Below are 11,511 nucleotides of genomic sequence, written 5' to 3'. Positions count from 1 at the left end.
CAGCTCTGAGTTCTTAAGAGTTTTTAAATGAATTCTGCCTGGAGTCAAAGGGAGGAACTCAACGTTTTGCTGTGACAAGTGGTGTAATTATACTTCAAGCAAACAGTCCATCCTCACTAGCTGAACTGTTGCCTTTCCTGTGACACTGTCCCCTGTAGCCAAGTTCTGGGCCATATATATATTCTTGGAGCCATCACGTTTGTGATGATCAGAATCCAACAAAAAAAAGAAAACAAAAGCTGAGTATGTAGAGCTCCTTTGCTTTCTTTGTCCCTTCCATTTCCTGCCTTTCTTTTTATTTCCTATCATCCTACTGTAACGCCCTAACAAACTTAGGAGGCAAACCTCCTGTGGTTCTCCCAGACTGTACACCATATGCAAATAAATAAATAAAATTCAAAGTTCCCTTCCTCTTCAGCTTTGCACAATAAAACTGAGAGGAACATGAATGGCCCATGTGAGAAGAGGAAGAGGCAGTTTTCACTTCTTATCTCTCCTCTCCTACACCAGCTTCCCCCTGCCCCCATCCCTGTGATTAAGCACTTGCCCATTTTGTGAAACCCAAAACCTGGCTATTGTGTTCAGAATCCTGGGAAGGGGGATGCTGCTTCATCGACAGTTTCTTCCTTAATTTGGACAGTGTGGCTACTACATCCTGCAGTTCACCTGTTGGGTTCAGTTTGGAGGGGGGGAATATGCTCCTCTGGGAGACTTTAAGCAGACATTTGGCAAAGTTGCAGCTTTTCTCTTGCACAGATGTACGTTTTGAATGTGTTTTGTTTTTTTCCCCTCTCTCTTGAGCAGGTAAAGCTACAACCCTGTTCAGCCGTCACACCAAAGCTATCATTTGGGGGATGCAGACACGGGCTGTGCAAGGAATGCTGGACTTTGATTATATTTGCTCCCGGGACGAACCTTCGGTAGCTGCCATGGTTTATCCATTCACGTAAGTAGCCTGTGTTGACTGTTATTTTTCTGACTGCTTCCCTCAAATTCTTCTGTTAGCTTCCTCCTCTTCCACTCTCTGCTGTTCTTTAGTGTAGCTCTGCCCTAGTCTACATCTGTGCTTTAACACCTCCTATGCTCCTTTCCACCATCAGGTTGTCTTTGCAGACTGCTTCCTGTTTCCCTCAACCATTGATTTTAGGCTGCTCTGTTGAAACAGCTTAATGTTAGCCACAGAATTTAAGTCCCACTTCATGCTCTTTCAAAGGGTGTCCAAATTTTGTTCCTTCACTCAGCAAGTGAGGAAGGCATGACTAGTTGGGCTTTCTTGAACAGCCTACTGGCTTAGAGGCAGTAAGGCTGTGTTAAGGTTTCTTCCACGCATCTACTGTTTGCTGCATGCTTGTCTGAGACATCCTGATTTGTGCCTGCAGCAGCTGGAATTTTCTCTCCAAATACTAGCCAGAATTGGAGCAGCTCTGCTAATAGACTAAAGCAGTTTTTCTGTCATGTTGCCAAACAAAATTAAAAAAAAAAAAACCCTGTTTATTTTGTTCATACTCTTTCCTATAGTGGCAGTAGTTTCTTAGCATGCAGGAAGTATGTGGATCCTTCAGTGGGACAGAGTTCTCTTCTGTTATTCACCCTCTTTTACCTTATCCCCACAGCTGACAGGAATGAGAGAGGCTATTGGGTGTTTCAGATTGCTCTCAGGAGGAACCTCCAGAGCACAGCTGTGCATAAGCTCTTTTGTTATTGTACCTTGTGAGTGTGTGTGGGGGGGGGGTCTCCCTGTCAAACAGGGCAAGTAGCGAGAAGGAAAGGAGTGGCTGTCTGGCCTGCTGCTGAGACAGTGAGATGGGAGCCCATACAAAGGTAGGAGGTTTGTTTCATTTCTGTGGTATTTACAGACATCCAGGATAGCTGATGTCTAATCAACCTCTGTCTTGCAGAGAATTTTGCCTCTTGACAATTAAGTACCTTGTACTGTTAGTCTGTGATGACAATTGCAGCTCTGTAATAACTTCTCAGCAAGTGCAAACCTCAGGGTACTAAAACTTGAGTGCAGGCATAGCCACATCTATAGATGAGTGGCAACCCCTTGCAGTGGCGCAGTTCTTTAATGAAGAAAAAGCAATAGGGATTAAAAGTTTAAGGCTACCTATAATTAATTTTCTGATTCTGCTTGACCTTTTGGAGGAAGCCAGGCTGGCAAAACCTGGAATGTTCTGTTACAAATGTACCAATATGGGAATGCAGCCAATATCTCTACACTCTTAAATGATTGAACAGTATAAACTTCAATGAAGTTCCAGTCAGAGCATCTACCATATATAAAAGACAACACATACGATGAAACTTTCCTAGGTGCATCTCCTTCAGCATGTGTAGGGCAGGGTGGGTAGAGTCTCACTGTAGCAGAATTGGAAAGCTGACTGGCCCTCACATTGCTGTCCTCGCTGTTCACCGCAGATACTGGTTTCCTGTTCCCCCAGTCCGGTATTTGTTCCAGTCCAGTAATGCAGCTTTGCATGCATCTCATTCATTACTCTTTCTGTGCCTCATTCTGTCTTCCAGCTTGGAGTAGAATTGAGGTTCTGGTAACTTCACTGTGGGAGAGCTTATTCATCTTGCTGGATGCCTCTGTCCCTATTAGCCCGTCTCCTTCCATATGCTGCTCTGTTCTATACTCTGAAGAACCTTCTGCTGTTAGTATGGTCCCTCCCCATGTATGCTCACTTGCTAGTGAGTGTCTCACAGTCAGTCTTGGTGTCTGAGAATTGGGGTTTGCAAACTCCTCTGTCTGCATGCACTGTATCCCTTTGTCTTTCCAGTAGCCTTAAGGGTTGGGACTTTTTCATCTTTTCCTCCATAGTGGTGACCACAGGCAGAAGTTCTATTGGGGCCACAAAGAAATCCTGATCCCAGTCTACAAGAACATGTCAGATGCCATGAGGAAGCACCCAGAGGTGGATGTTCTCATCAACTTTGCATCTCTGCGCTCTGCTTATGACAGCACTGTTGAAACCATGAATTACCCACAGGTGAGTGAGGGATCTAGAAGCAGCCCAAGAAAAGGAAGATCTTGTCAGCAGGGTACCAGTGTTTCTTAAACTGTGATGGAATTAGCAAATTGTCTTGGTTTTCCAACTTGGTAGATAAATACCTCAATTCTAACTCCTTATAGACTCTGAGGAGGACACTGGAGTTGCACAGCAAATTTGAATGCTGGACTTGGAATTTGTGTACAAGGAACTGGGCACCTCTTGGTTAGTGATTACTATGGGTTGGCTAAAACATAGTGCTGCTCTAATGTGCAAGGGGGAGGAAAAAAATTCTCTGAACACTGCATTGAGACTGCTGTGAAGATCACAGTAGACTGTGGGTCCATGCACTGGCCCTTCCAGTATGAGAGTGCACAGTGTGACCTCCCAGAGGCCTGACAAGGCAGAAGCTGATCATTCCCCCTGAGCAGCTGTTTGCCTTCTCTGTCCTGCAGTTCGTTAGGGTGGTGACACTGAGGGTTACTAATGGTTTTCTTTTTATCTTGATGCAGATCCGCACCATTGCCATTATTGCTGAGGGCATTCCAGAGGCCCTGACCCGCAAACTGATCAAGACAGCTGATAAAAAAGGAGTCACTATCATTGGGCCTGCAACTGTAAGTATTGATGACCTTTTTCTTTTCTTGTCCATCTGTCTTAATCTTCAGATCAGCTTTCTCTGAAGGATAAAGTATATCCTACAATCCATTTTGTCTTTAGTCATATAAAGTGCATGTTAGTTTCTCATTTTAAGGTCACATTACTGTCTTCTGTTTGTATAAATACTGACAAGACTGTCTTATGGAAATGTTCTTAAGTTTCATGTATATTTTAAAGGGCTTTACATCTTTCTCTAATTTTCTTGTAGGTTGGTGGGATCAAACCAGGTTGCTTTAAAATAGGCAACACAGGAGGCATGCTGGATAATATTTTAGCATCAAAACTGTACCGTCCTGGCAGTGTGGCTTATGTTTCACGGTCTGGAGGAATGTCCAATGAGCTCAACAACATCATTTCCCGAACCACTGATGGGGTCTATGAAGGGGTGGCTATTGGAGGAGACAGGTAGGAGTCTGCATTTTCAACAGAAGAATTGTTAGTAATTTGGAGGAAGAAGGGCAGGTTGGCTGTTAATTTTTCTTCTTTCAGAGAAGTTTATGAAACAAACTTATACCACTTTCCCTGTATTCTACCCAGATACCCTGGTTCAACTTTTATGGATCATGTCTTGCGTTATGAGGATACTCCAGGAGTGAAAATGATTGTAGTACTTGGAGAGGTGAGTGAGACCAGTTCACTCCTATCTAAGAAATACCCAAGTGTTTTGTCTTGGGAACATCTGACCTGGCTGCAAGGATGCTAAATAACAGCTGCAGATAAGTGGGAGCTATTTATACTGTTGTTGAATGTCTGAAATTTTTTTCATGCTGCTTTAATCTAAAGAAATTGAGTGTATTCCACAGACAAGCATAGCCTCTCCTACATTAAAAAAAAAAAGTCAAATAAAGAGGCTTTGTTCTGAGACTTCAGCTGTTACTCATTGTGTTGTGGTTTAACCCCAGCCAGCAACTAATCACCATGCAGCTGCTCACTCACTTCCCCCCCACCCAGTGGGATGGGGGAGAGAATTGGAAAAAAAAAAAGTAAAACTCATGAGTTGAGATAAGAACAGTTTAATACAACAGAAAAGTAACTAATAACACTAATGAAATGGCAATAGTAATAATAAAAGGATTGGAACGTACAAGTGTTGCACAATGCAATTGCTCACCACCTGCCAACCAATGCCCAGTTAGTCCCTAAGTGGTGATTCCCCCCACCCCCACTCCCTCCAGTTTACATACTAGACATGATGTTACATGGTATGGAATACCCTGTTGGCCAGTTTGGGTCAGCTACCCTGGCTGTATCCCCTCTCAACTTCTTGTGCCCCTCCACCCTTCTTGCTGGCTGGGCATGAGAAGCTGAAAAATCCTTGACTTTAGTCTAAACATTACTTGATAACACTGATGTTTTCAGTTGTTGCTAACATTCTTCTCATACCAAACTCAAAACATAGCACTATACCAGCTACTAAGAAGACAATTAACTCTATTCCAGCTGAAACCAGGACATGTTGAAAAAGGAGAAAAAAAATCCAAGTGATACTTCTATGTGCATCTTGGAGCTGGATTCTACAAAAGTGCAATGTTTTGAACCAGCTCAGTTCTCTTTCTTTCTGCAGATTGGAGGTACAGAAGAGTATAAGATCTGCAGGGGTATTAAAGAAGGCCGTATCACCAAGCCAGTGGTGTGCTGGTGTATTGGTACTTGTGCCACCATGTTCTCTTCAGAGGTATGTGCAAAACTGGGGGCAAATGCATGAAGTAAGTATGTATCTGTGACAGGAAGAAAAACCCCAAACTTCTCTCACTGTGCCTAAACCTTTCAGAACTGCCAGTAGCAACTTAACATGCAGAAGTTAATAAACATAAACAGTAAAAGCTTTTTGAGCTTCTGTAGTCTGCCACTGGAGATTTCCAAGGGATTCTGCATACCTGGAAAGAGAGCCCAAAGATCCCAGGGAATGCAACGGATTCTAATAGCCACCTGCTTCTGGAGTGGGAATGGGAAAGGTGCATGTTAAGCAGCTCCGGAGAGTGGGGGAATTCAGGGAGGCAGAATGTCAGTGGAAGAACCTGGAGTGATTCTAGATCAGAAAATGCCCTGCATATTGCAGTGCTGACTGTAGTTGCAACCAAGAGTTCTGTTAGCCCAAATAAGAAGGCATATGTGTGATCACTGGTATTCCTCTGTCACCAGTTTCCTAGTCAGTTCTTTATTCTGTTTCACTCTCTGCAGGTAAACAACTTGTATCCCTTACTGCTGTCTCTTCTCTTGTTTGTAGGTGCAGTTTGGCCATGCAGGAGCTTGTGCCAACCAGGCTTCTGAAACTGCTGTTGCAAAGAACCAAGCCTTGAAGGAAGCTGGTGTGTTTGTTCCCCGGAGTTTTGATGAGCTGGGAGAGGTCATTCAGTAAGTCCCATTAACAGGGCACCTTCAGCAGGGGACAAAAACTGTTAGGGCACTGATTCTAGCCTGATAAAGGAATATATTCCTGCTTAAGGAGAACAACTTCTATTCATTCTGGGTTTTTAAGGTCTAGATTAAGACCACCTCACTTGTATCTCTTAAAAGGACTTAAGTTAATAAATGGATTCTCTCCCTAGGTCTGTCTACCAGGATCTTGTGGCTAAAAGAGTGATTGAACCAGCTGAGGAAGTGCCGCCTCCAACTGTGCCAATGGATTACTCCTGGGCAAGGGTGAGCTGTGCTGTTTTACTTGCTTTTTGGTTCCTTAGAAACCAGACAGGATGTTTGCTGTGATTCTGGACGCTTATGGTGATAACGGTGTTGCCTTGGGGTTTTATCTTGCACTTTTATAGCATTGTCTGTGAGCTCACTGGCTATGCTGGTTCTAGGCTGTGGAAGCTGCTGTGAGGGCAAGCTTAAGGCACTGTTGTGTGACCGCTCTGCCTCCTACTGCCCCTTGCTTCTAAAATGTTTAAAATCCCATCTTTACGCTGTGATTCCAGGAGCTGGGTCTGATCCGCAAACCGGCTTCCTTTATGACAAGCATCTGTGATGAGAGAGGTCAGGAACTGATATATGCTGGGATGCCAATCACTGAGGTCTTCAAAGAAGAGATGGGAATTGGAGGAGTCCTGGGCCTGCTCTGGTTTCAAAGGAGGTGAGGCAGCTTTTTGTGAAAGCTCCCAAATTCTTTGGCTTGAAGTTTTGCTTGTTCATCAACAGACTTTTTAGCACAAAAGTAACTCCAGGATTCCTTTGTGAACGTAGGTTCATTGGAAATGCCATCTCTATATCCCCTCCTCTGAGACCACATCAGCATTTCAAGGCTTCATACAGTATGTTTTAGTCCTGGGATTAAGTTTTCCACAAGTTTTGTGGCGCATTGAGGAAACTTCTCCATTTCTCTATTCTAGGCCTATTTCACACTCTCTGACTACTTGTTTATTATAATTGTCACCTTGACCCTGGAGAGATTGGGGAGTTTACAAACATTTGCTAACCAGCCTACAGGGAATCTTCTGAATGGCAGAAGTTTCCTCCCTTCATCTGATCATGCCTTCATTAGAGGCACTCTTGGCACTAGCAGGAATCTCTGGCTCAGCAGAACAGGAAGAACAGAACTGTAGCACAGCCATGTGGCTCCCCTCAAGGGGACTCACAGAGCTCACTGATCTGTCTGCTGAGTGTGTGCAAACTCAGCGTACAAAACTGACCCTCAGCTCTGAGCTAAACAGCTCCTGTGGAAACTGAATAAAAAAATCTGATCTCTGAGAAAGATATTAGGATGCACCGATGGGTATTGTGACCCTACAGCTCCCTTTCTGTTCTACTTCTTTCAAGCATACACCGAAAACAAAAGTCACTGTCCAGTATAACACCAAGTGTCTTGTTATTCAGTTTTCTTTACAATAAATGACTTCAGTCTCTTTCTTGCTCAGGTTACCAAAGTATGCCTGCCAGTTCATTGAGATGTGTTTGATGGTAACAGCAGATCACGGGCCTGCTGTATCTGGAGCCCACAACACCATTGTCTGTGCAAGAGCTGGAAAAGATCTTGTCTCGAGTCTCACTTCAGGCCTTCTTACTATTGTAAGTACCTAATATCCAAAAGATTTGGCTTTGTTATTCATTACTCTGTCTATGTTTTATTACTATTAATTTAAGATTTAGATTGGCTGCAGAGCCATGGACAGGTTTTGTCTGTTCACTCACGCTTTGAATTTCTGTTGAATTCAACTCTAATAGCTTGATACTCTATGTTTAAAACCTAGTCCACTTTTCTAGTAAGCAAGACTGTTTTGATGTCTCTTTTGAGTCTAGAAATATTTTGTAGAGGCCAAATTGCTGTCAGTGTTGTCCCTATATGGTTGCCTAGTCTCTTCCAAGACTGACAAGTAAAAGTGTGAATAAAACAGACTTTAGATTGCATTTCTCCCCCTTCCCACTGTCTCTAGTGGAGATGCGTCGGCTACACAGTGGCACTTGTGTTGAGCTCTAAACAGATGCTTTATCTCGGGTGCCTGCCTAACCTTTAATTTCATGAATGCTGCAGTGATAGGCAGGGTGGATGGGGAAGATAATCTTGTGCTTGTTTTGTATCTTAATTGTGGAATCCTTTGCTGTAATTTCCTTTGTGTATTGCACCCAGGGTGACCGGTTTGGTGGAGCGCTGGATGCTGCAGCTAAAATGTTCAGCAAAGCCTTTGACAGTGGGATTATCCCTATGGAGTTTGTGAATAAGATGAAGAAAGAAGGGAAACTGATCATGGGCATTGGACACAGAGTCAAATCAGTAAGAAAACTGCATTAGTACAAATGGAGGGGGGGGGATATGAAGGTTGTGAGAGAGAAAAAAACGAAGGAAAGAAAATTAGTAAGTTTCAGAGGCAGCTACTGACCAAATTCTCCTAAACCTACAAATAGCAAAGCTTATGGCAAGTACCTGTGTAAGAGGCAACATCAGTGACTGTAATGTGTTCTTAACTTGCAGATAAATAACCCAGACATGAGAGTTCAGATTCTCAAAGACTACGTGAAGCAGCATTTCCCTGCCACCCCACTGTTGGACTATGCACTTGAAGTAGAAAAAATTACAACTTCTAAGGTGAAATGAGCTAGTATTTAGCTCCTCTTGAGCAGTCTTTCTTAATGGAGGAAAAGCATCCAGGGGTTAATACTGTATTTTAATTGCAGTGCTTCATAAATTGTTGCTGGGGTTTTGTTTTTCTATGATAGACTTGAGGCCAAGTACTACAGTTTGGTAAGGCTGAAGACATTTATTGGATGCCAGGAAAATGCTTAACAAACCAACACCCATTATCTGTGTTGTCCGCTGTCCACACTAGAACTGCTGTATTCTGAGGCAGAGCTAGCACATGTGATGGGCTGTGGTCAATAATCTCTGTGGTTTGAACCGAATGCAGGCCTATTGTTTGAGGCAGTTTTTCCATCATTCACATTAAGCATGGCTCTTGCTCAAGTTGCTGAACAGCCTTCTCCATTGCTAGGCTTGTGTGTCCACAATTATGGGCAGCCCTCAAATTACCCTTGAGGATGGAAGCTGCCAAGTGAATATCATTTGCCAACGTTAACATCTTTATTGGGGTGTGTTTTCATTTCCTGCAGAAACCAAATCTTATCCTGAATGTAGATGGCTTTATTGGAGTTGCCTTTGTCGATGTACTCAGGAATTGTGGCTCTTTCACACGGTAAGTATGTAGTGGGCTGTTTCTCTTAAGTCATGGTCCTATAAAAATGATGGGAGCTATACTGCCAGCTCATGTGGGGCCAGGATTTCAAAAGGACATTGTGAAGGAAATGTAGCCTGGACTTGGGGGAAGGAAGCTTTCACATTAATTCGGTGTTGCTACTGGCACTACAGCAGACTCATAGTCTTTCTAAGATTGATTCTTTAAATAGATAACTATGAGATACTATTTAATTTCTTTTCCTTTTCAGGGAAGAAGCAGATGAATATATTGATATAGGAGCTCTTAATGGTATCTTTGTACTAGGCAGGAGTATGGGATTCATTGGTAAGTTTGCCACATTTCTCCCCTTCCATCCTATTGGGGAATGCCCTGCCACCATGAACATGAGACAAATGTGAACCTCTGGGGGACTCAGTCTAAAATGCTAGTTGTAGGAATCCAGAAATCAAAGTTGTTTCAAGGCAAAGTAAGACTAGAAGGAGGAACAGAAATTTTGTAACACAAACCACTTTTGTTTTAGGACACTACCTGGATCAGAAGAGATTGAAACAAGGTCTGTACCGCCACCCATGGGATGACATATCCTATGTTTTACCAGAGCACATGACCATGTGAGAACCTGTAGTATTGCCTCAGAATGTCACTTCAAGAAGACAGAAGCCTGCACAGAGGACAGCCACAAATGGGACTTTGATGTAAAAAGGCCATTGGTATATAGACATTGGGCTGCCTGGTCAAACTGTGCAAAGCAACTGTTTTATAAGAATAGAAACTTACTCTAATAAAAACCAAAACTTGTGATATTCCATGTGTTACCTGCTGTATTTAATACTGTCTCTCACCTTTTTATTTTTTTCTACTCATTTAATTTTGTTTCCAGAAAAAAGATTTTAAGGGGTTGGGGGGGGGTAGTTTTGCTCGTAGGCACAGTCTTACTGAACTTGCGGAAGATCCATTAGTCTGGTAACAAGCTGTAACTTTTCCCCATAGAGGGGAAAGTACCCATCATTCCCATAAGCCATGATTTGGGATTTTTTTTGTTGGTTGTTTTTCAATTTGTTTACTGTGTTTCTCATCTCCAGTCTGATTGTACCCTGAATAGTGGGACCACTGCTGATATATAACCAATGTTACTCAAACTCTGGTGTAGTAATTTAAAGTGTAAAGTTGTAACATACTGCTGTTAAAACTGTGAAACTACATGTATTCCGGTGTCTGTATTTATGCAAACAACTTCTCATGTGCTATTAGATTGCTGGTATATGGAATGTCACTCGTTATCTGCAGATGCAAAAATAATCTCGGTAATAACTTCAGTGTCCTACTTGTCTGTGTATTGTAACCTAACTCAAATAAATGGTACACTGCTGATTTATTCTCTTTCTACTTCTGGCTTCTAAAAGTTGGTCCTAAACAGTGTCTAACACAATGTGTGACAAGCTGGGAACCAGTCATTCAACAAAATACCAAACCTCAAAGCAATTATTCCTCTCCTGGTGTCTGTTGTAGTTGATTTTAAAGAACACCATACAGACCGATCCTATCATGTTTCAGTGTAGGTCAAAAAGATGACATTTAGCAAAGTAGGAAAGAAATTATCTATAATTGATATAACATTACACAAGAGTTAGGGAAGTGTATTGTGTTGTAAACATGAAATAATCAACTACAGCTCACTTAATTCCAATTAACAAAAAAAAAGGTGTACCTTAGTTGGAGTGAGGGAATTCCTCATGTCAAGTTCCTTCCCTGCAGGCTTGCCTGAGAGAGCAATGTTAAGGAGAAAAAAATAATCAAAAGGATAGCTCAAGGCTCTGAAAAAAACTATGCGTGTATTCCCTGTCTATGGTACCTATGCAGTTTGGCAGAGAGATCCACTTCCTTGCAACTGCAACGCGCGTAGCAAGCTGCCTTTGTGCGAAATCACAAGGCTCGCTGGCAGATGCTCTGGCTGTCGCGCCAGTGTCCTCGCCGACCAACCCTGGTGTCACCTACAGCACCAGGGCCGCCCCAAAGCCGGGAAGCATCAGGGAGCAGGCCCAGCACTTTCCCTCCTGACGGGTTTTGCAGGTCCCGCCTGCCCCCGTCCCGCCTTTCGCCTGAGGCGGGGGCGGTGCCCCTGCCGCGGTGCCGGCCCAAACGCCCCCTCTGCTCGCTGGGGAGTGAGGGGGACGCTCACCTCGGTCACATCCCTGCTCCCCTCAGGGCACCCCTTGCCCCCAGGCGACGGTGGCCCG

General features: G+C 43.4%; 1 protein-coding gene and 1 long non-coding RNA gene across 5 annotated transcripts in view; one reads left to right on the top strand and one right to left on the bottom strand.

Annotated features, from left to right (window-relative positions):
* Nucleotides 1–10,649, top strand: part of ACLY (ATP citrate lyase) — a 30,887-nt gene extending 20,238 nt beyond the window's left edge. For all 4 annotated transcript variants that reach the window (XM_052785480.1, XM_052785477.1, XM_052785478.1 and 1 more), the window contains 15 exons: nt 805–946; nt 2,822–2,990; nt 3,503–3,607; nt 3,859–4,055; nt 4,188–4,269; nt 5,215–5,325; nt 5,878–6,005; nt 6,200–6,293; nt 6,566–6,720; nt 7,502–7,652; nt 8,212–8,355; nt 8,554–8,667; nt 9,189–9,271; nt 9,522–9,598; nt 9,795–10,649. In XM_052785480.1, coding sequence (XP_052641440.1) covers nt 805–946; nt 2,822–2,990; nt 3,503–3,607; nt 3,859–4,055; nt 4,188–4,269; nt 5,215–5,325; nt 5,878–6,005; nt 6,200–6,293; nt 6,566–6,720; nt 7,502–7,652; nt 8,212–8,355; nt 8,554–8,667; nt 9,189–9,271; nt 9,522–9,598; nt 9,795–9,889 — 1,847 coding nt within the window. In that variant the 3' untranslated portion in view covers nt 9,890–10,649. The remainder of the gene's footprint in view (nt 1–804; nt 947–2,821; nt 2,991–3,502; nt 3,608–3,858; nt 4,056–4,187; nt 4,270–5,214; nt 5,326–5,877; nt 6,006–6,199; nt 6,294–6,565; nt 6,721–7,501; nt 7,653–8,211; nt 8,356–8,553; nt 8,668–9,188; nt 9,272–9,521; nt 9,599–9,794) is intronic.
* Nucleotides 5,925–11,319, bottom strand: LOC128141022 (uncharacterized). The gene is made up of 3 exons (XR_008234874.1): nt 11,127–11,319; nt 10,983–11,035; nt 5,925–6,027 (listed from the first exon to the last, which is right to left on the bottom strand). It is a non-coding gene; the product is annotated as an uncharacterized LOC128141022 (long non-coding RNA).
* Between the last annotated feature and the right edge of the window lie 192 nt (nt 11,320–11,511).

Source organism: Harpia harpyja, chromosome 4 (genome assembly GCF_026419915.1).
Source record: "Harpia harpyja isolate bHarHar1 chromosome 4, bHarHar1 primary haplotype, whole genome shotgun sequence".
Classification (NCBI taxonomy): Eukaryota; Metazoa; Chordata; class Aves; order Accipitriformes; family Accipitridae; genus Harpia; species Harpia harpyja.
The sequence above is the reverse complement of the archived record's forward strand: the minus strand, read 5'-3'. Positions and strand labels throughout refer to the sequence as shown.